Raw genomic sequence first — 22,861 nt, forward strand, 5'->3', positions numbered from 1 at the left:
CGGGGCTTAGTGTTTTCAGTCATTGTCCGGTTGTAGGACCCAGTTTCTTCTCAGTTTCACATTTTGACTGACTGCAGGGTGCTTCTACTTGAAAATATTATTTTAGATTTTTGACCTATGGGCAGGCCAGTGCTCGTTTTCTGCCCTTCTAACCAACATATGCGTGTCATAAAACAGCGACCTGCCCAGCGGCAGGTCAGCGCGCTGTTTACCGCCCCGTCTGGACCGTCACGCAGCTGCCCGACACAAAACGGGGATAAAAGATACGCTCTGATAATAATACGTTTACTGTGTGTCGTGATTTAGACACAACTAAATTCCCCTGCCGACACCGGAGACGTCTTCCTAACAGGGAAGAAGAGTGAAAAGTCGTGTCAACAGAAACAGGAAGCTTTAATGCAATATTAAGATTGATTCCATATTACAAAATGAATATTTGATGAAATATGTGGTAATTATACTGGAATATGGTGGTGGGACAGCAGTTTGCATGTTTTTTTCTCGTGCTGTCGATGCTCGGATTTCCTCCCGACACCTCTGTAAAAAAACACAATAATTCTTAATTTCTCGTGGTTAAACATTAATGAAAACGTAATTATGAATATTATTTTCCATTTCTGCTAATAGATTCCTCCTAAATGCTGCACACTGAAGTTTTTTGAGTGAAGGGAATTTCTGTTTACATCAACATCTGAAACACTGAGCAGCGTTAACTTGGATAAAGTGCTGCAATGAATTAAGTTCAAATGAAAGTTTTACAAACATAAAGAAGTTGAAGACTTTTAAGTTCGTAATTACGAGCGTTGATCTCAATAATAGCGTCGTTAGAGATGTGGATGAAGATCGTTCTGAGTTTGTCTTCATCTCTTTCACACAAAAGCCTGTTTTTTTTTTTTCTTCTTTTTTTTTTTTTTTTTGCATTGCGTTAAGAGGAGACAAATTTGCCAACATCAACACAGTCATTACGGTGTACGGCTGAAAATGTCAGCACGCCATAGCTGCACTGTTCAGCACTTGGACTAATGAGCGTTTCTCTCTGGCGATTATCAATTAGTAATGAAGTGGCAAATCATCTTATCAGGCAAAAAAAAAAAAAAAAGCAGCAGCGCGTGAGCCTGTGGAGAGGAGAGTGGCACCGCGGGCGAGCGGGGAGGAAGGGGTTGGTGGCGGGACGGAGACGGGGGACAGAAGGGAGGAGGAGGATGATGATGCTGCTGCTGCTGCTGCTTGCCTTCACACCTTCTACCAACAGCGCTTCTCTGCGTTTCTTTCTTTTCATCTCTTCACGCCGTCACCTCTCCCTGACCTGCCCCCCCCCCCAAAAAAAAAATAAAATAAAAACTTGTGCACTCTGAAGATTGGATGAAATATTCAGCAGCTTCCCGTAGAAGGGAGGAGGAGGTGGTGTTGCTGTTGTTTGTTAGATCCGTGCAGCTCTATGAAAACACGCTTTTATCACGCGTGTTTCGGGACCCTTTGAGGGGGGGGGGGGGCAGACTGGGCTGCCCACCAAGAGGAGGTCTGTAAATGTTTTAAAGCCGTATCGACGGACAGGTCTGCAGGGATTTACCGAACACGATGCAAAACATTGATGCGGCCTGCGCTCAAACGTTCCCGTTTTTTTTTTTCCAGAGCTCCGATTATCCTTTCGATCTTTTTTTTTTTTCTCTCTCTCTCTCTCTCTCTCTCTCTCTCTCTCTCTCTCTCGTATCATATTCTCATTCTCCTCCTCAGAGCTACTAGCGTTGGTTTGGCTTCCTGTAAACAACCGGGACTGTAATGTTTGCACAAATGTAAATGAGTTGGAAAATGAATTTGCGGTGGATACTCCATTAAGTCCACTAATGCGCAGTGAACGCTTCTCCGCGGTTAATCGCCGCAGCGGATTTATAAAGACATGATGATGATGATGATGAGCCTTTTTTTTCTCCCCTCAAATTTAACGTTTCATAACATTGAAATAAGAAATAGCTTGAATTTTTCCACTAAATCTGTTAAAATCAGTAGTTTCCCTACTTTTTAAAAAAAATTATTATTATCATCTCTTATTGAAATACTTCAGCTCTGGAGATCTGCATTTACTCTTTTCCCAACATGCTTGGAACTCATTAGCATTTTAATGTGAGTTAACATGAGGCCACATGAGGACTGCAGCAGAATGGACCAATCAGGTCCAGATACCAGTTCTGAGGAACTAGATACTGTACATAAGAAGGGATGGTTATCGGTATTGATCCGGATATTAATGACGGTCGGGCAACAACCGACAAACACTGTGGATATATGACATAAAGTACTGCTAATCTACACATCAGCAGTGTTTTAATTTCATAAATTAACAAATGGACGAATGAATGATGTCCAAAGGACCAATAGCAGCACACATGGGAGCTCCTCTTTGTTACGGTGCCGACCAATCAGGAGAGACTTGTATGTGATCAGATGAGGAATTTACTGCCAAGTGCACATCAGTGAGAATGTTAATAATGTGAAAGTGCCCGACTTGGAAGAAGAAGAACAGATTTCAAGTTTGACAGGTGTGACATGATTGGCTGATTGGGACCAGGGGCTGGATTTGATTGTTTTTTTTATCGGACACGCCCACATGATGTAAGAAAGTCTTCTGAGTGAACTTTATTAACATTTGCATGAAAAAAAATGCCTGAGTTTTAAAGGGACTCTGCACATCCCCCTAAAAAAAAATATCAAACAAATCAAAATACAAGTCTGAAATTTGAGTTATTTGTTATTATAGTTATTTGTGTTCTCTGATCATTTCACAGCTTTCTTCATACCTTGGATATATATATATATATATTTTTTTAAAAGCAGCTGCGTCCGAGCCGGTTTTGATTCCACCTTTTGAGTATCAAACATTTATGCTCTGCAGGCTTGAAAGGCTTTCGTGCAGTTAAAGGCTGGATAGCAAAGGACGCGCGCTGCCGTCGGTTACTGCAATTATCTAAAAAGGGGAGCAATACGAAGAGATGATTGCTGCTGGATTCTCTTTATAGCGCAGGAATATGATGGACCGAGCTATAAGCGGCTGAAATATCCGACATGCTGTAGACCGTTTTTTGTTGTTTTTTGTTTTTTTTTCTTTTTCTTCCTCCGTTCGGCTTCCATGCAGCTGCTAAATGAAACATGAGCCTGTCCTGCTTCAGAGCTGGCAGAGTTTGAGTGGAGTGATTGACAGCCGGACGATGTAAAGAGAAGACGGGTTCAGTTGACCGTCAGCCAGCGGTCCATTGAACCGCCAGAGTGGCTGCCAGCTGCTTGTTTATGTTGTGTTGTCCTGCCGATTTCTTCGACATCGGTCACGTGATTTCTGCGCTTGGGCTCAGCAACACTTTGCATTAGATTGACACCATAAACACCAACAAACGTCATGAATTTGACCTCCTTTAGATGTCGTTTAGTCTCCGGCTGTGAACGCTGCGCTTCGTATGCTTACACGCCGAGGTTTTATTTATCATTCCTGCTTGTGTGCTTTACCTGATGGGATTTCCGACACCGGCGGACATAAGATAGGAGCCACTAATCATCTTATTTCATGCCAGAGTAGGGCTGATATTATATATTTAATAATGCAAAGTAGACAAGAGGAAAACAAATTGAAGTGGTTACTCTATATTCCCTTTGGGATTAGTCATTTTAAATACTGTTTTCCGGGCTGCGTTATTGAGTTTGTTCACTGTAACTTAAAGGGAAAAAAAAAAAAAATCCTCAGCGTGACTTTTTAGCTTCTTTACAAATTTTGACGGGTGCAGCGAAATGCGAGTGAGACGGAGACGATGGGGGGAAAGGCGGCTGATTGGAGGAGAGGGACGTATAGGGTCTGACGGAAGAGCTCGGCCTTTTAAAGATGAAGCATTGAACGCTGCCGTCTGTGTTACAGCCACGAGCCAGTTTAATTGGCAGAGCTTCAAAAAGTCGTTACGTTCAAATCGACCGCGGCAAGAAAGAAGCTAACAGCAGCGAAGTGTTTTTGCTGTGACGGAGCAATCGGACTCACTTTTTATTTTTTAATGCTTTATTCGTCTGTGACCTCCTGGGACTTTGTTTTACCGTGTTTGTTTTCAGCTTTTGTTTCAGATAAATGTTGACAGCTGGGTTATACTGGACCATACAACTACTACTAAATATAAAACTGCTTTTCTGTATTTGTGGTCGGCATGCAGTGGTATTAGGAACTCCAGACTTTTTAACTGGAAATACCGACTGTGAAAAGTCCCTCGGACCAAAGAATTAAAATGTGGTCCAGCCAAGAGATGTGGTCTTGGTGTGAAAATACTTTTCTGGATGGTTCTGACTTTCGGGACTGATTTCAGGAAGTTGAGGCAGCGTTTCATCCCTCATTAATGAGTAGAAGAAGAACCTGAAAAGAAGTAAAAGGTCGCCGCCTTGAAAACAGCACTCACATTTCGACCAATCTGTAACCAATGGATAACCATAACAATAGATGTCTTTTTCTTTTTTTTTTGTAGGCCATGGAAAATCTTCAGGTTTTACATGTTCCCAACATCTATTTTGGTTGTTTACAATTCATAAAACTATTCCATTTTTGGTTTGTGAACCAGAGCGGTTTCTGCTTTGGTTAAAAATGCCCCTTACGAGAACAAAATTTCATAATAATCCAGCTAACGGATGTTCAGATATCCAAGAAGCAAAAATATCAACCTAATGGTTACAATAGAAGACAACAGAATACGACAGCGGGAATATTCAAAATTCAATACAAATTCTTCAAGTAGGTGTTGAGATATATTGCGCCATATGTAAGACAACTTTGACCAGATGGTGGCGATAGAGCTGCAGGACCACTAAAGTCATGACTATTTAGCCTCTCGGCCTTGAATATCTACAGAAATTCCACAAACTTGCTGATATATTTCTGTCTTGACATTGGTGGTGACCGTCATTACATCCACGCCGCTAGCATGGCTAAAAAGAAAACATTTTTTTAAGGGCCTAATAAAAGTCGCAGCTCTTGATAAAAGAAAATTGCTCCCATTTCTCAAAGCTCAGCTCTTCCCTTCGGATGAATTACATCATTAGTACTTTTTTTTTCTTTCCAGCCCGTGTAGTCACCAACGTGTAAAAAATGAATCACGGCACGGGAAAAAGAAAAACATAAACTCACTTGAACTGCGTGCTGCGCTGCAGCTGGCGTTTTCACTCCCATCCATTACCTCGGCTGTCGAGAGAGCAGCACATTATGCCTCCGCGTCTCTCGTCGGACCCGACGGATCATTTCAGAGCCGGGGAGCGCATATTCTCAGAGTGCTCCTCGTGGCGAAGGCGGCTCCTCTCTCTTTCTCTCGAGTGCGGGCAGAAATCTCTTCACCGGGAGCGAGGCGGGATAGATTCATGTCGAGAGCAATTTAACCGAAAAAAACAACAACAAAAACCACGTGCAAAAACCTCAATCAGGTTCTTTACAACTAAATAAGAAACGCAAAGCAAAAATATGTTATCATTGCACCTGCATGCACAACAGACAAAATCTAATATTTCTGGCCTAACTAATGATGTCATCTCCTGCCAGTCTCATTGGCTGTGAAATGAAGCCGTTGTGAAGTCTGATTGGAAAACTTTGAAAACCCCGTTCCCATATCCGTCCCCCACCTCGCTACCTTGCTTTTTCTTTTTTTTTTTTTTTTTACAAATAATACAAGTGATTGGCAGTGAGTTAAAGCGGCCTCTTCAATCTGAAAGGACCCGAACACTTAAACTGGAAACCAATACGACCGTCCTCACAAAGCACACGCAAGAAAGACGAGCGCATTGAATAGTTGATTAATTACGCTGACGTTTCACACGTCAGTTCGTACGAGTCTTCGTCCGAAAGTTAATATTATGACGCCCCGATGAGGAGATACGAGTTTGTGTTGCTGTGATTGTGACTCATCTGAAACAGTCCCACTGCGTGTTCTGGTTCTGGTCCGTGACGTATTGTTCTTTCGAAGCACACATGTTGTGGGAGATGTGGGAAAGTTAACAGCTATGGTGTCAAATTTCACAGTGAATGTAGGCGATAATACATGTTTTTAAATTCCTTCAGTAACGAGGGATGGTTCAGTTCAGTAACACACTCAAAATGATCTGCAGGTCAAAGCTAAACAAATTAAAAAGCTTTATTCTCTCAAACACCGGCAGTCAGGCCGGGAGGACTGAGATTTTCTGCACTAAGGAAAATAACCATTTAAGGCGATAATACTACCCAGTATCACAGCAAAGCGTGAAATAGACACGCCGGTCCACTCCAGCAAGGCGTGAAATAGACACGCCGGTTCACTACAGAAAAGCGTTAAATAGACATGCCAGTCCACTACAGCAAAATGTGAAATATACACGCGTGGAACAAAGCGTGAAATAGACACGGCAGTCCACTACAGCAAAGCATGAAATAGAAACACCGGTCCACTAGAGTAAAGCGTGAAATAGACACGCCGGTCCACTACAGAAAAGCGTTAAATTGACATGCCAGTCCACTACCGCAAAGCGTGAAATATACACGCCCAGACAGGCCAAAACGTGGCTATTTCAGAAGTTAGAAGTGAACCAGCATCGTAACACAGATTTTTAATTCGTTGTGAGTTTAACCTGAAGTTACAGGTAACTTCGCTAACCGCAAATCCCACTTCGTAGTACCAGTATTTCTGGTCTTGGTATAGACATATATTTCCCCAATTTCTTCTTCTTTTTTTTAAAAAAAAATAGTAAGATTTTCAGGCTTGGGCATCAAAAAGGCAGTGGAGTTCAACACAGTGCGGTTAAAGAGGAAGAAGTGTTTAACATTCCTGTGACGGCCTCTTGAAGAACAAGTCGCAGCACTCCGTCTGAACGCTGTCATTGTTCTCGTAGATCAAGCATCCACCCGCTCCTTCTTTCTGTCTTGTATTCCGGTCAAGTCAGTGTTTCATGATTCCTCGTGTTAACCGCTAAAAACACAACACGGCGCCCCTTTTACTTTTTGCCAGCGCTCGTTCCGAACCATTAAATTTAGACTTGCAGTCGAGCCTGTCGAACACCCCGACAGATAAATTGCGTTTTTTTTTTTTTTTCCAGGCTCCACCGCGGACCCTTAATCGGAGATGCATTCCTTGGCAGATGCGATTTAGCACGTCGTCTCCATCTTTCTCACTTTTTTTTATTTTTGTTTATTATTATTATTATTTTTTTAGCTCTTCCCTCGCAGTTCTCGATCTGTCGCTCTCGGCTGTGTCTTTATATCCACCTCCCCCTCCCCCCTCCCCCTACCGACCCCCTAAAAGAGATCTATCGCTGACTTAATGGTCGACTCAGAGTCGGGACAAAAATTACAACGAGCTGATCAAGGTCGTCTTCACGAGGAGACGGAGAGCAGAGCCCGTCCTCTGACGGGTCCAATTTAAAACACCAGATTGGTACCGGCGCAGATATCACATTCCTGACTATGCTGCACATTTTTTTAACTTGTGTCCAATTTCGGAGACCAATCTCGTCCGTGATGCGGCGAACGCACCTTTGTTTTATTGCTTCAAGGGGAGGGGGGGGAATGAAAACACCTCTCGAGTGATGATTTCGTTCTGGAAGTCCATTTCACGAAAGCGTCCCGCGATAAATACACCCCACCGTCGTCGGGGAAATTTTCTGATTTTAGCGTACACTCTTTTGGCCCCGGCTGCTGTTCTGGAGGAGGCGATGAGCTGAACTCGCAGCGGGGCAGATGGCTGCTGGTTAATTCAGCATGAACCCCCGGACCAGCGCCACCTTTTTTTTTTTTTTTTTTTGTTCCTCCCCGCCGTGCTCATAAACAGTCCACACGGAGGGGAGCGCACGGCTGATCGGTCATACCGCCACCGTGCTTGCCTCCCGACCCGACTCAGGCAGTAGGTCTCAATTAGCCGCGAGACAACAGGAGATTTACTGCGCAGCAAATTAAATAACTCAACTCAGCACCCATTAAGAAACCTCCTAATCTATGGCTCATTGGTGAGTGGACGTACAGGTGAAGCGAGCGGTTACCGTGTTTTATTGACTTCCTCCCCCCTCCACCCCCCTCTGTGAGATTGGATTGGGGGGGGGGGTTGTTAACTTTCCAACACTGCTTGTAAGCAGCAAACGTTCTGCATTTAAAAGTAAAACGGCCTTTTATGTACCATAAATGTTTCTCTCTCTGTACAAAAATATACTCTGTAAAAACCTGAGTCTGTACAAAAAAAAAAAAAAAATGTAAAAGCAAATTAAAGTGTACCTCAGCCTTGGTTTGAAATACTTAAATGCCCAAAGAAACTGGCAGGCAAACAAATATAAAAGCAGACTGTGGCTGTTGTTTTAGCCGCTCCCCAAGGAGGAGGATTTTCTTTCTCTCGCCAAAATGCTGCAGAGTTTTCTTCCCTTCGGTTGTCGGATCTGTGTCATCGTTCTAAATTTGATGCTTTCTGTGCGGCTCATGGCTTCGGCGACGAGGAGGAGGAGTTGGAGGCCACTCAGAAATAGGCCTTAACCTCCGCAACGTACTATCGGTTGCCTTTTTAAATTCCTGCTCAGGTTTTTTTGTCGACGTCAGGTCCGATCTGTGGATGTAGGATTCCTCCTAAATGGAGCGAAAAGCGTAGACTTATTCAGAAAGGCTGCTTTTAGCAAAGACCTGAGAAAACTCCTGCTGAGAGAAGAGACGGGGTTGTGTTCTATTATGGATGACATCTTGTTTTCCAACGCGGTATCAGCGTGAAATAGACACGCCCATGCCCTGCAAACCGTGAAATAGCTACGCTTGTCGTTGTCTAGGCGCAAGAGCTAAAAGTTTTGCGTGGCCTTTGGCGTGCAGCGATTTATCGGAAAGGCTGCGGTAGGTTTACCTTTCCGATAAATCGCTTTGTCCCCGCCTGGATTTGTTTCGTCCCGACTGCCAGTCAATGAGTTGTGCCACCAAAGTCACCCCCTCCAACCTCCTAATACTGTGGGAAAATGTCCTTCGTCTCGAGACGATAGTCACATGTTCCCTTTGTCACGTGACATTTACGTAAGTTTGACGACTAAAAGAAAACGTGAAATAGACATGCACGGCCACTACAGCAAAACGTGTAACTGTCACGCCTACACAGCCCCATGCGTAGCTGCCTTGTGTTTTTTTTTTTTTTTTTTTTTGCTGTAGTGGACAGGCGTGTCTATTTCACGCCTTGCCGTGATACCGCAGCGAATGTTTGACAAATACGCTTTAAAAGAATCAGTATGTTTTTGAATTATTGGCTGACGGATTGTGAGCAGATCTGACTTCTCTCAGACGGCTAACTTCTTTTACAACTGAATTGCTCCATCAATTACTTTGAGAGCAAAACTTCTGAAGTCCTAACGTAATGATTGACACATCTCTGACTTTAGAAGTTTCTCCTCAGTTTGCCCTCCGAGCCGCTTTTGGCTTGGAGATGTTTTTGTGAGTACGGCCTGAGGTTTGAACTCGGTTGAGCAGCTGTCACATGCAGATTTCTCACGATACCTCCTGGAATTCCTCTGGCATCTTTCTTTTTGGACTTTTCAGTAGTTCACCCACCGGCTACCTTCTTTCGAAGGGTTTACCTCTGCGTTTCCATGAGATCAAATGAAGACAGGAGACATCAGACAGCATCCCCTCTCCTCATGCATCGTCTCCACAACCGGTCACTGGTTGTTTTTTGTTTTTTTTTTTTTTTCTCACTGTAACAAAGTTCCAACTTAACTCAAATAAATGAGACTTCACTGCACATTTTTCTTCCTTCTGCATCCTCCGCCGAGCTGCTTCTCTTTTTCTCAGCTGAGGGACGAGTTAACCGAAACGAGCGAGTCTCAGAAGCGAAAGGGTGATGGTGGGCGGAGGAGGGAGGGAGGGGGTTGCCACGGAGACCCCCCGAAGGCTCCCGGTGCTCCATCGCTCATGCGGCGCAGCGGCGCGAGGAAAGAGCCACAGGTGGCTGGCAGTGATGGATACGGGAGCCGCCGTATAATCTTTCACCCGTTTGAGAAGCAGGCTGTCAAAAGAAAGGGGGCCGCTGCCGAGCCGGGCCCCTCGCCGCCCGCCCGCAGAACTTTAATGTCAGCTTATGGCTGCGTCTGGGGACGGCCGGGCGGAATTGAAATCTCGGGTCTCGGTGGCGGCCCTGACTGACAGAGTGGTTATTGTACAGCTTATCGGCGGGTGCGGGTAGGGGGGAAGGAGGGGTGGAGGGAGGTGGGAGGGGTGGGGGGTGGGGGGTGAAAGTGAGAGATTTTGCCGCTCTGTCTGAGGGGAATATTGCCCTCCATCAAAATGGTTTGAAGGGGAAACAGCTGACATCAACATCTGAGGAGGAAGTCGTTAGCAAACTGCCGATTTTCACCGTCGCCTGCCACGAACCCCCCCCCCTCCCCCCACCCACCCACCCCCGAAGGAAAAGAAAAAGGAAGGTGCACGCTTTCCAAGTTTTTTCGGCGACTCCACCTTCACCGGTTTTAGCAAGCGATCATTCACGGGCGTAAATTTGATTGAGGAGGATATGGAAATGTGATTCAATGAGCGCCGGGTGACATTTATTTTCTTCTTGGCCTTTTGGCTCCGAGGCATATTTATGGAGGGAGTTAACTCGATTGTGAGGGCGAGGCAATCAAGACGGCCATTTTTCATAACGCAATGAGATTAGTACGACATGACTGCGATTACACGGGGCGCTGCCAATTTGCAGCAACAGGGCGCCGACTTAATACAAGCCGCCCGCCGCACCGAGGTCGCTGCCATGTGTGACTTTTAAAACATTTCGCCGACTTTATTCAATTTGGTTGGCGGCAAATATATCAGACACCCCAAAGGTCTCGGGTATTCTGTACGGATCCTGTTTACAGAGCTGGTTTTTATTTTCGTTTTTCACGCGTCGTTATCAGGTATGCTTTAGATATACGCGGACACCGTATTTGCGACGAACGTAAATACTTTTGCCGCCTTTTGATTGATTCTCCCGGAGGCAGGCGGCCGACCAGCGCGGCGGTTTCATTCATCTTTCTTTGCGTCGTTATCGGATGTTCGTCGCCCCGAATGAACGGAGATCACCTCCGACAGTGTGCGACGGCATTTTCTTCGCGAGCCGACACAACCCCCCCCCCCCCCCCCCCCCCCCGGGACATGAAATCTATGACATTTCACTGGATGCGCAGCTCTAATTGATTTTTTTTTTTCCACTTCATCACCAGCAGCCTCCGTCGTTTTAAAAGCGATCCTGAAAACGAGAACGCTCACCTGCTGTTCGACTGAAACGTATCTGCATGAAGGAAACGGTTTCCTGCAGATTGGGGTGCTTTTCCAACTTTGACAGATTTGATTTCTCGCTGGAGAGTGAAAACCACTTTTACCCCGTGTGATGATTTGAAAATGTCCCTCACCTGTACGGGAGGAAGAAGAGCGGGCGGCGTATGAATTCCAGATGTATTTTATTTTTATTGTTTGTTTTTTTTTACTCGTTTTAACGTGTGTGCTCTCTGTTTGGATTCGCAGGCCTGAAACGAAGCTACACCTGCGACGTCTGCAGCGTCACGCTCAACTCGGTGGCGCAGTACCATGCGCATCTGCAGGGCTCAAAGCACCAAAACAAGTGAGTGGAGATCCACACGCCCGCCCCCCCATAACTCCCACACCCCCTTCCCCCCAACCTGAAGTCCCCCTGCCTCTTTAGAAAAGGCCTTTCCACTTCAGATACAAGTGCATTGCTCAGCGCATGCATAAATGATGAGGCGCATTGTAGTGAGCTGCACTGCAGTAACACCAGTTTCGGATGGGCTCTTTTTATTTTTTGCTGTCGGCGCCCAGTGAGTTTTTTTTTTCACTCTCATTTCATTTCATTTTACAATTTTTAGGGGGAGAATTCTCTAATTGAGTCTCTTTTTTTTTCCGCGTTTATACAGAAGAAACAGTAGAAACTGGTGGTCGCGGTCGCCTGCAAGAGACAAGCTGAGAAATCAACAAGCCTTTATTCATACAGTCGCATCAAACAGGCAGCCGGCCTGCAAACTCACTTTCTAGTAAACGCTGTCTAGAAGTGAGCTCAAATGTAAAGCTAGTTTTTGCTTTTCGCTTTAAACAAATCTACATTAAGCAAATCTACAATTTTGCGTAAACAATCCGGATAACTTTTTTAGAATCAGAAAACAACAGCGAAACTTGTTGTTTTGGTTTTATTTCAAAAGCAGCTCATGCCAAGTCAAAAATACCTCATTGTTTAGACCGACTCTCCACCAGAGCTACTTGCACTTGTCATTCTGTATTTCTCATAGACTGTTTATAAAACTGGACGTAGTCTCCGGGTCTGAAAATTGAAAGCATCAGTGCCTTAAAGTGCAATACCGCAGAGGGCCACTGGGGGCTGACTCCAAGAGAAACTCTGTCTCCAATGGACTCCCATTCAAAAAGCTTATTTTCTAATTAATGACCGGATTATTTTCAAATAAGAAGGAACAACTTTTGCTAGCAACACAAAAACAATTCGTGGACACTTTTTTTTTTTTTTTTGAGCCGACCCCTAGTGGCACTTGGTGGTATTGCAGGTTGCAACACATTTCCGCATCGGCGTCGTTTTCCGGACCCGGAAGCTACGTCCACTTTTAATATACAGTCGACCGCGTGCGGTTGTATATATACATACGACCTCTGTAAGCAGCAGCACCAGCGGTGATTTCAAGGAGAAAGACGTCCTTCAAACTTGAAACGTGTAAAGCGTTTTTATACACTGACTTTGCTTTCCCTTTACACCTCTCACTAAAGTCCCCCTATGTGCTTATTTATTCATTCATTTTCTTGGAGCGTCTTTTGCGCCAATTACCCGACCGAAAGAAGTTTCAACCGTACCGGAATACAAACTCTGTGGGTTTTTTTTTTTGTTTTTTTTTTTTCGTCGGCCTTGGGCAGTAGGTGTGAATTGATGGGGGGGAGGTGAGGGGCGTTTACACGGTGCATGTCCTGGAATTAATTCCAGTTTCTGGCTGCTCACGTCCACCAGGATGCTGGCAGCGAGAGACGTGACATGCCGTTTAACAGCTCTCCGTGATTTAGTCGTGGATGCCTGCGCCGCATTGTTGGAGCCACTGGGTTTCCATCCAGATCCACTCGTAGTGTCGCACACAGAGACACACACACACACACACACACACACACACACACACACACACACACACACACACACACACACACCCTGAGCGGGGCTGAAATCCGACTGCACGAGACCCCCTCCCCCCTTCCCCCCCCGAAGCTCCCACCTTCACCCCAGCCAGCCTGATTTCATCCACAAAGCCCACAACGCTGCCTCGGGTCTGTTTAGGTCATTTGCTTAACGCCAGTTCACATGGACGAGAATAAAGGGCTTATCTGCTTTAAAAAAGAAAAGAAAAGGAACGACAGAGCGGGGCCGAGGCTAACATTCGATCTGTCCGATGTCCTTTAAACACTACAGGGATGAAAAGGAATCACACTGAAGCGTTTAGTCTCTGTAAAGCCTGAAAGGAAATGGGTTGGGAATGTCAATCTTTCACCTTCTGGCTGAACGTTTATGTGATTTAAAAAAAAAATGAAATCCTGGTTTAAAAAAAATAAAAAAATAAATGCAATTGGGATGATTTTTATTGGGAAATAACTCGCATGATTAACAACACCTCAACAAGCGAATGAAAATATGGCGAGCAGTAAATTTGGCAGCGTTAGCCGTGGGTTAACGTTTGTTCAATGTTCTGGTCAAGCTACATAATTAAACTCTTGGCTCTCTTTGGGTATTCATGGATTAACGATCTGCACCGTTTTTGGCGTTGCAGAGTGTTGACTTTTTAAAAAGAGATTTCTCTAACTAAAAACACCGGATGTGCTCGTTTTCTTCCAAGTAAAAGCTGCTTTAATCAAACAAATCAAATCTCGAGATGAACCTACGGATAGTTATCCTGCAGCCTCTGCAGTTCCTGCGTGGCATTTTATTACCCTTCAGCATGTTGTTTTGGTTCGACGGCACACGGCTGGACGGATTTTGATGAGTCAGCAACTCGCAAGGGAACTGAGAGCAGCGGTTAGCAGCTATTAGAGCCATTTATTTCCCTCAGGAGCTGGTGGAGACCAAAACGGAGCTAAAAAGGATGAACATTGGACTGATACTTGTTGGTCAGAAACGCAACTCCAAATGAATGCTAATTCTTCTTGTCTATTAGATAATTAGGCAATCATTATGTTAACACATTTGCCATAACAACTTTACATAATATAATAGGTTAGCATTGCGTTTAGTTTGTTTCCTGCCATTTAAAAAAAAAATTTTTTACCGTCACGTAAGAACAAGATAGATTTGTGGTTTTCTGCTCGATACAAAACCAAACTTTGAGACGACATAAAGCACCAACGCAAGCTTGATTTTAATTTCTAGGAAATCAACAGATTTGCATCAGTATTCGTCCGAACAAGTCAACGTCAAATATTTTGACTGATGTCGGTCTGTAGCCGCAAGTTATTGATGCCTTTTTCCATTAGTGGATTCCGTTTGGCGTGGTTCACCGGGTCGGCTAAGGTTAGGACGACGTGTGTGTGTGTGTGTGTGTGTGTGTGTGTGTGTGTGTGTGTGTGTGTGTGTGTGTGTGTGTGTGTGTGTGTGTGTGTGTGATGAAGTCATATCGATACGAGCAGGGTCACACTGATGGACTACAAAACAGGAAACAGAGCCTTCCCGCTGCACGGCTCGATGCCCCTTCTCTGCCAAAATGAACTGAGGTCAGTCAAAAAAAAAAAAAAAATCAAAAAAACAACGACAACGAGGAAATTCAATTTCTGACTCAGTAAGGGAACAGATTACCCGTCCATGACAGGTGTACTAAGTGCGATCGATACGTTTCTAATGAGCCAGCTGCACGAGTACAACAACCCTGATGCTTTTCACTCTCTTTATTTGCTGCTTTGTATCCAAAGCAGGAAAATTTTACTATTTCGATTTAGCTTGCTGGCATACCTTCTCTCTCTCCCCCCCCCCCCCACCCCACCCCGACACGACACGACACCTCCCGTCTTTCGGTTTGTGCTTTGCTTTCGCCTCCTCAGTTTCCAAACCTGAAGTAGAGAAGAAACTCAAAGCAGCTCTTCTCCCTGTTTTTTTAAACAGGGGATTAATCTTCAGTCATCGTACGAACAGGTTCGGTTTGGGAGTAGGAACCTATATCTCATTCAAGACTTAGCAAACAAGACACGTAATGCAATATGTACGTAAAGACAGGTGTAAAAAAAAATAATAATAATTCCACTGTCAGCATGATGAACTGCCTGAAGCCCCGGGGAGTTGTCAGTGGAGAAAAGGCATTGATTCATTAGATTGGAGATGGAGTTTTTCGACTCCACGGATGCTGAGGCCGACGTGAGGCCAGTTCAGACCAAAGATTTGTGTGGAGATGATTTGAAACTCAATGATTTGAGACCTTTTTTTTTTTTTTACTTTTTATAATATGAAACACTCCACCTGTGCTGTTGTCAAGGTTTTGTGCCTCAGGTCCCTGCCTCAGGTGGTTCCCAATTAGAGGAAAGCTCATGTTTTTTGAAGGGCGGTGGAAACGTGTCGAAATTTAAGTCTGCGAACCACACTGGGGTAAAAAAAACAAAAAACCTGTCATAATCCAAATCAAAGCAATAGGAAGAGATCTGAAGCTGTAGAGAGTTTTGATGGGATCTCTTCAAGAACTGGTTGTTTAATTGGTTGGTGATGAAACACCTGGAAAAGCAGCGAAGACAGCTTCTGATTTCTTCTCCAGAATAAAGGCCTGTTTATGTACATGTAGAAAGGTTCCCAAAGAAAGACGCTGATCCGTCAGGCTGTAAACGTTCCGGGCGGTTCCGTCTTTGACTTTATGCGTCTTCAATTGGTAGATATGTATTAAACAACATGTTCTACCTTAAGTCGGTAATAAAAAAACACGTTCTCCCAGATCACATGATGCACGCTGTAAATAAACATAGTGATATGGGATACAAGTCTGAGCTCTAAAGTCCTCTTTCTTATTGTCCACCAGAACCGGCTGTGTTCGCGTAAGTAACATCGATTACGTCTCCGTTGCCGAAGTCGCCAGAACGCAGACGGGACTTAAAGCATTTCTCTCCCCGCTTCACGTCAAATAATTTCTCTTTCACTTTCAATGCATGTCAATTATCTCTTCTTGGGTATCGCTCTACGAGAGGAACTGCTTGTTAATCACAACATTTCTGCGGCACGGATGGACTTTCGCCGCTATCAATAGCACGGCTCCGGCTCGACAGCGTAATTATTGTGCCATCATCTCTTCCCAGGACACCCATTCATCAATGGCCGCTACGTGCTTGTGTGTGTGTGTGTGTGTGTGTGTGTGTGTGTGTGTGTGTGTGTGTGTGTGTGTGTGTGTGTGTGTGTGTGTGTGTGTGTGTGTTTGTGTGTGTGATGTGTGCGGATACAAATTGGCTTTGGACTCAACCGTGCTGTTGGGCTGCAGGAAATTATTATTAGCCACGCAGGTCCCAACGACTGGAGCATCTGCTGTGGCTCGTTTGATTCTGCAGCCGAGGGGTTTATCTCTTAACCCCAGTGCAGCTAGTTATAGTCAATACCTGAAGCTGAGCATTTAGTACCAGTGGCATCCGTTCATCTAAAAACAAAATGTGCGTTTGTGCTACTTTTCCGAGCACTTCGAAAACTGTAAAAAAAAAAAAAGAAAATATGTATATATAGACTGTCAGAAACGCATCAATCAAGATAATTCTCATATTTCCAAAATAAAATGTTTGGTTTTTTGGGTTTTTTTTTTTACTCTCTTCACTGCCAACAGAAAAGCATGACATCGCTGATGTAGAATTGGAGGGTTTTTTTTTTTTTTTTTTTTTGACGCTCTGGCATATTTTGACAGTCAACTACTCATTTGGAAAATTGTTCGGGAAAATGGTAAGTCATAGATAATTAATCTGTGGATAACAGCGCGCACACACACACAAACCAAAAACCTGCTGTATTCCATTAATTTATGCAGATTAAGGACATTTCGAAAGCAAAGTGAAAACTTTGACCTGCTGGTGGCGCTAGATGAAGAGAGTTTTTGGGGAATTCAGACTGTCAGTATTGCAGATATATATATATACACACACTGAATTTCATACCAATCTTTCCAGTTGTCGTGACATTTTCCCCCCCAAAAAACATCCTCAGGGTGTCTCTATACAGCAAAGGTCAGGGGCTTCATATATGGCTGACTATATGAAGCCCCTGAGGCTTGGGACTCACTAGATATTTAAGTTTGGACCAAAGTGCCGGGCTGACTATCTGACATTTCCGTCCATAAATCCATGGCAGCATCGCAGCTAAAAATACACAAAGGCGTATGTCTCGGTTTCTCATTTCGAACTGCGTATGGTGGTACGCCTAGGTGGCAGGTGTGCAGGGTGGTGTACTCTGACTCATACGTTGTACTCTCGCTGTGCCAGGAGAACAGACCGGGATACGTGTCGCGTTCAGGCAGGTTAAATTAGCGTCTGGCAGGAAGCGGCTTCGTCTGTTTTGTTTGTCCTGGTGGTTTCCTCCACGCTCGGCTCGGGGAAACGGAACGTTTTGCGTTTTTGCTTATGGACTCGAGCAGAAAAGCGCACATCGGACTTTGTGTGAAACTCGGAAAATCGGGCACCAGAGGCTTTAAATGCTTCGCAAGGCGCGAAGCAATGCACGTCACGGTGCTGTACACTGTTCACGTGCAACAGGAGCAGTCTCTAACCTTTTTTTTTTAATTTTTTTTTATTGTACCTTGTCCACCTGTTTGGATTTTCCAGTTCAGTACAGCTGCTTACCAAATGTACTCAAAATTGTTCTTTACTGTCAATTTATATGTGGCGTTTCTCACGGCTTCTTTCCTATTCTTATTGCTGGACACGTTGGATCAACAATAGTTGGCGATGACTGCTTTTTTTAATTTATTTTTTTACTATGAAAATAACCTTAAACACAAGTATTCTTAGAATTTTATCCAGTTCAGATGCAAAGCAACCCACCTGTTTTGTTTTTTCAACTCGCGTACAAATGCATCGTTCATCACTTTATCATCACTGATCTTCGAAGAAGACGGAAAAAGTCAAGTCATTACCGTCTCAAAATAAACTCTGGAACAGGTTTTCCAAACAAAGTCCTTCATTTTATTTTTACTTCTGAAGCTCTTCTCCGTCTGTCAGGACGATTTGTCGTCTGGCTGACGTTGAGCACATTTAAACATCAAGCTCTGAAATCACAGTCCAATATTTATTTTTGTCTGCTTTTAAAGCGTTCGAGTCTAGCACCTCAGCTGCTATAGTTTCACGCAGTTAACTTCGCAATTAAAAAAGCATTAAAAGTGCACGTTATATATATATATATATTTTTTGTGATTTGCCTCCCATAGAAAATAATTGTCAGCGACGCCGACGGTGAAGAACTCCTTCGGGGGTCGTAGACGGTTCTACCCACGGGCCTCTCCTTTAGTGTGCTCTCAGGGATGGTAGTCGACACAAGAAGCCTACAGCCTGGGGAGCAATCAGCCCGTTGGAGGCTCCATCCCGCCTGCCACAAATCTCCGTCACCACCAACGTGATTCTTCCCCTTCCATTGAAGCAATTTCAGACAACGAAAACATGCGCATACAAATGATCAAATCTTCAAAGCATGCGAGAACGCTCTCTAATAAGCCTTGACGCTTTCCCCTCATTGCAATTCAGACAACATATTTACTCCGTGTGTTCAAAAGGAAGAGAGATTGCGCCAGTAGTGTTTCTGTACACGCCGTGCGCAGGCCGGTACAGCTTCACTTATTTAAACATGGGAACAAAATGGACTCCCGGGAATCTTTGGGGAAACATCAGCCAGCCGATATAAAGTACCCAATTTGAAAGTCTACGTCCCATCAATATTTGTATTTTTGAACAAGTCAAAATGAAACTGTTCTTTTTCACTGACTTAAAATCCACTTGTTTTGTAGTGCTTTTAGGTTAATAGTCACCTGTACAGCAAAGTTCAATAAACTGGTGAAAAACCAGTCGCAAGTGTCTCAAATGTTCCTCGTCGTCATAAACATTCTGCAAAACCAGGGATTCACACTCAGCTTTCTCTTTTTTATTTTTTTATTTTCTTAGTTAATGTCCACGTATATTGCCCAACGCGTCCTGCAATTTCACGATGATTAAAATGTCATCTGGAACGGTGCGTTTCATTTACCGCAGGGCAGGGTGAATATTTCGTTCCGCACCTCCCACTGTAACGTTAACCCTGTCAGAGTTTTAGCGAGGTGTATCTAATTAACTGGAAGCCGAGTGTATCTTCCTTTAGAAAAAGAAATGAAACACATTCTTCAACATGATGGAAACTGAAAGTTTTCAAGCAGAAGTTTTCTATTTTGTTTGTCACCAGTTAAACAATGAGAAGCTCCTTTACGAGAGCCAAACTTTGACTGTATATAAAAGTGAACGTAGTTTCCGGGTCTGAAAAACGAAGCCAATGCGGAAGTGCCTTAAGCTGCAATACCACCGAGTGCCACTAGAGGGTGGCTCCAAAAAGCCTCTGTAGACTCCCATTCATCTGGTCTGAATACTAAGTCAATAAAAATTTCTCCGTGAGTTATTTTGGTATTAGTTTTCTGTCGGTCTGTCCGAAAATAATCCCGTCATGAATTAGAAAATAAGCTTCAAAAAGCCGTGGTTTTGGGGGAGTGTCTGTTTGATTGACAGGCCTGTGGTGCAGTCAGGTTGCGGCTATCGGTGGGCGGGACGTAGGTTTCCCATCAGGTTTCCCCCCAGCTCGCCCAAATAAGGCCACTACCGGCTCCAAACTGCTCGGGACTAACAAAATGGCGCCGGCCAAAATCCGAACTCCAAGCTTCATGGCGGCAATTCACAAACCGACGGTTGACGTCACTGTTAGTTGTCGCTTGGCGCCACATCCCTTAAACTATTGCTGTCGGTGTTAAGCACCAACAACCTGCTACCACAGTCTGATATTTCCAATGTACTACTTCCATCTATGAGCCGATGAGGACGCGTGTTACTAGCTGTGGTCTCTGTGAAGCTGGTGTGCTGTGATCTGTTGGATTCATTCTCAACAGTGTTCTTGCGAGAAAAAAATGCAGAAAAACTGCCGGTACTTGACGAGAAAAAAATGCTTCTGCGAGTTACTCAACGAGGCTCTTCGACTTCATCTCGCACAGAAAAAGAGAAAGAGAAGAGGAGAAGCTCGAGGACACTGTTTGAAATGAACTCATCAACGGGAAGCTGTTGAAAACGTCTCGGAGCACCTGCGGTCCTGAAGGCGATGGAAGGCTAAATATTGAGCGCGTGCAGTGCTTTGTGTGCTGAAGCATTAAAACAAGCCCGGGCCGAGGCGCGCGGGGGGGGGGGGGGCGGGTGGGCGCCCGTATTTTCCCCGGCGCTCATCCGCCGTGTAATGGCTCTGTGATTTACAACAGCACACAGCGGGAGCGTCCGCCAAGGACCGGAGCCATTTTTACACCCTGCACCCATTAGCTGCTCGGTGGAGAGTTTTCTTTTTTCTTTTTTTTTCTTTCCCCGAGCCACTTTATGAGCACGAGGTAGGCGGTTATCGATGACAAGCGCCGGCTCCCCGGGCGCGACGATCATCACGACTTGGGAAGGACAAAGGGAAGCTACACCGTGGGGAGAGATCGTCACGGTTTTTTTATTATCCAGCCTCATTTCCTCGGCGATCATCAAGCCCCGTAATTAATTCCCCCGCGCAAAGGGAGATAACTCAGGAACCCGGTCGGCTGCAGTCGAAGCAATTGTCAACCTCCGAGTGGGGCGAGCGCCTGTCAAGCTCACCTGCTTTCTTCTCCTCTTTCTCTCTCTTTCCTCTTTGCCGACGGTCTCCCCGCGGCGCGTTTCTCGATGAGATGCCAGCCCTCGTTCATTTAACTCCCTGTCGCTCACCGGAGGGTAATCAAATATTCACTTTGTTCCCTCCCCACCCCCCCGTGTTTATGTTACTGGATCGTCTATCACCGTCGGAGAGGGACCGTCCCTGCGTACGTCAACGCCATTTAAACCCGGCGTCTGCCGTGATGTAAAAGAACCACTTGTTTTGGTCCGGAACAACAACGAAAAAAATGTTGCAGCTAAACGCTGAATTTCCACCAGATTTGGTTCTGAGGATGAACGCGTTTCAGTTTGGTGATCCATTGATTTTTTTCCTCTAGCGCCCCCGACAGGTCAAATGTATCACTTATCCATTTAAATATCGACCGGATGGATTGCTACAAAGATGCTGCATCTCTTAACTTTTCCTCTAACATCACTCTGAGGGTCGTATTTGTGTTTAAATGTGAAATATCTCCACAAATGTAGAAGGGATTGTCATGAAAATTGGTACGCCCATTCACCCCCCCCCTCCCACACCCAGGATGAATTGTTATAACTTTGGGGATGTTACGAATTAGCTAATTTTTTTGTCTCGGGGGAAAATCCTACTTGTATTCATACAAAACAAATTCCACAAGTATTGGTTGTAGTTATAGGCCAAATATTTGTCGATAAAGTGGCATCACACCGAGTTCTACCGGCGACGTTTGGAGGAAAACATTCAGTGCAGATGACCCAAACTGTGGCGCAAAGACGCTTTGGTTCTCCCAATATCACAATACGCCCGCTCACGGTGCGTTGAAAGCAGTTTCTCACCTGCAGCAACACAATCGTACCTCCGCGCTCACGAAGTATGAAGTCCATGTTGAGATCGCAAATGAGCACATTCACAAAAGACACGTGTCACGCGGTTGCCGTGGGCGACGGGAACGGTCTCGATGTCGTTCAGAAATTTCCCCCAAAAATCGTATTTGTTTGGTGTGATCGAAAAGCAAAACGACTTAGATGTGCCAGTATGCTGCTGAGGATGAAGTGTAAAATCTAAAGTAGTCGTCGTCGTGTTGTGTAGCAGCCGCTGCTTCAGCAGTATTATTTATAGTACCCATCCTTGGATGGAGCGGTGATCCACTAGAAAAGCACCCCTGGGTTCATTCCTCCCGAAGAATCAGGACTGCGTAGACGGCTTTTCGAGCGTACATCTTTCTTTTCTTTGTTTGTTCTGCAGAGAATAGAGACGAGATGAGATGTTTCCCAGGTCCTTTATTATCAGGCATAAAGCATCATGGCAGCTGTCCTGGAATTTGACTCAGAAAAGCTTCTTTTTTTTTTTCTTTTTCTTTTTTTCAAACGGTGGATTATTAGATGTAAATCTTTGCAGCACTCCAGTATTGTACAGTAAAATTGTTTCGGACAGGTGACTTCTTCCAACACAGACGACACCGACAATCATAAGCTGCTACACAAGCTGGAGCGAGCGAGGCTGTTTATCATGAAGGGGGAATTAACTTCAAAGGGATTTGGAAATGTCCATGTGGAATGTGGGCTCGAGGATGAATTATGCATGAAAAAAAATGGTTCGCTTGAGTAATGTGCTGACACAATTTGTCACACGCTACAGGAATGCATAAGTTGCAGAGTGGCCACGTTGGTAGGACGGCGACGCAGTCGGGTCGTGTCGTCGATCTGGGGCCGCTGGAGGTCGTGCAGCTGAGTAAACTACACCGACTGCACTGTGAATTACTTATGAGACCCTTCTTTGCCTTTAGAGGAAAAGCTGGACTCCTTCGTATACACTGGCTTTTTTTTTTTTTTTTTTTTTTTTTTATAGGTTTTTTTGTGTTGCGTGTGCGCTTAAATCTGTGTGAGCGTGCAGAGCAGGAAGGTGCTTGATGGCCGTGTCATCCTCGAGCTCCCGTAAGAGATCGTCCTGCTGTCAGCTCGGGGAGGATGCACATTTGGAGCGCTGACGATACGATGAGAGAGGCGGAAAAACAGCAGTGCGGATTTTTTTTTTTT

The 22,861-nt window shown here is 44.7% G+C and overlaps 1 protein-coding gene and 1 long non-coding RNA gene across 2 annotated transcripts in view; one reads left to right on the forward strand and one right to left on the reverse strand.

Annotated features, from left to right (window-relative positions):
* The window catches only part of zmat4a (zinc finger, matrin-type 4a), a 104,147-nt gene that overhangs the window by 74,055 nt on the left and 7,231 nt on the right, over positions 1 to 22,861 (forward strand). Inside the window, exon 6 of the mRNA XM_069701537.1 lies at positions 11,486 to 11,582. Within this exon, the coding sequence (XP_069557638.1) occupies positions 11,486 to 11,582 (97 nt within the window). The remainder of the gene's footprint in view (positions 1 to 11,485; positions 11,583 to 22,861) is intronic.
* Positions 375 to 5,429, reverse strand: LOC138622637 (uncharacterized). Its single transcript, XR_011311023.1, has 2 exons — positions 5,144 to 5,429; positions 375 to 537 (listed from the first exon to the last, which is right to left on the reverse strand). It is a non-coding gene; the product is annotated as an uncharacterized lncRNA (long non-coding RNA).

Source organism: Brachyistius frenatus, unplaced genomic scaffold (assembly GCF_029030835.1).
Source record: "Brachyistius frenatus isolate BFR_SWC_R1_liver_20210118 unplaced genomic scaffold, ASM2903083v1 Contig_37, whole genome shotgun sequence".
In the NCBI taxonomy this organism is placed as follows: domain Eukaryota; kingdom Metazoa; phylum Chordata; class Actinopteri; family Embiotocidae; genus Brachyistius; species Brachyistius frenatus.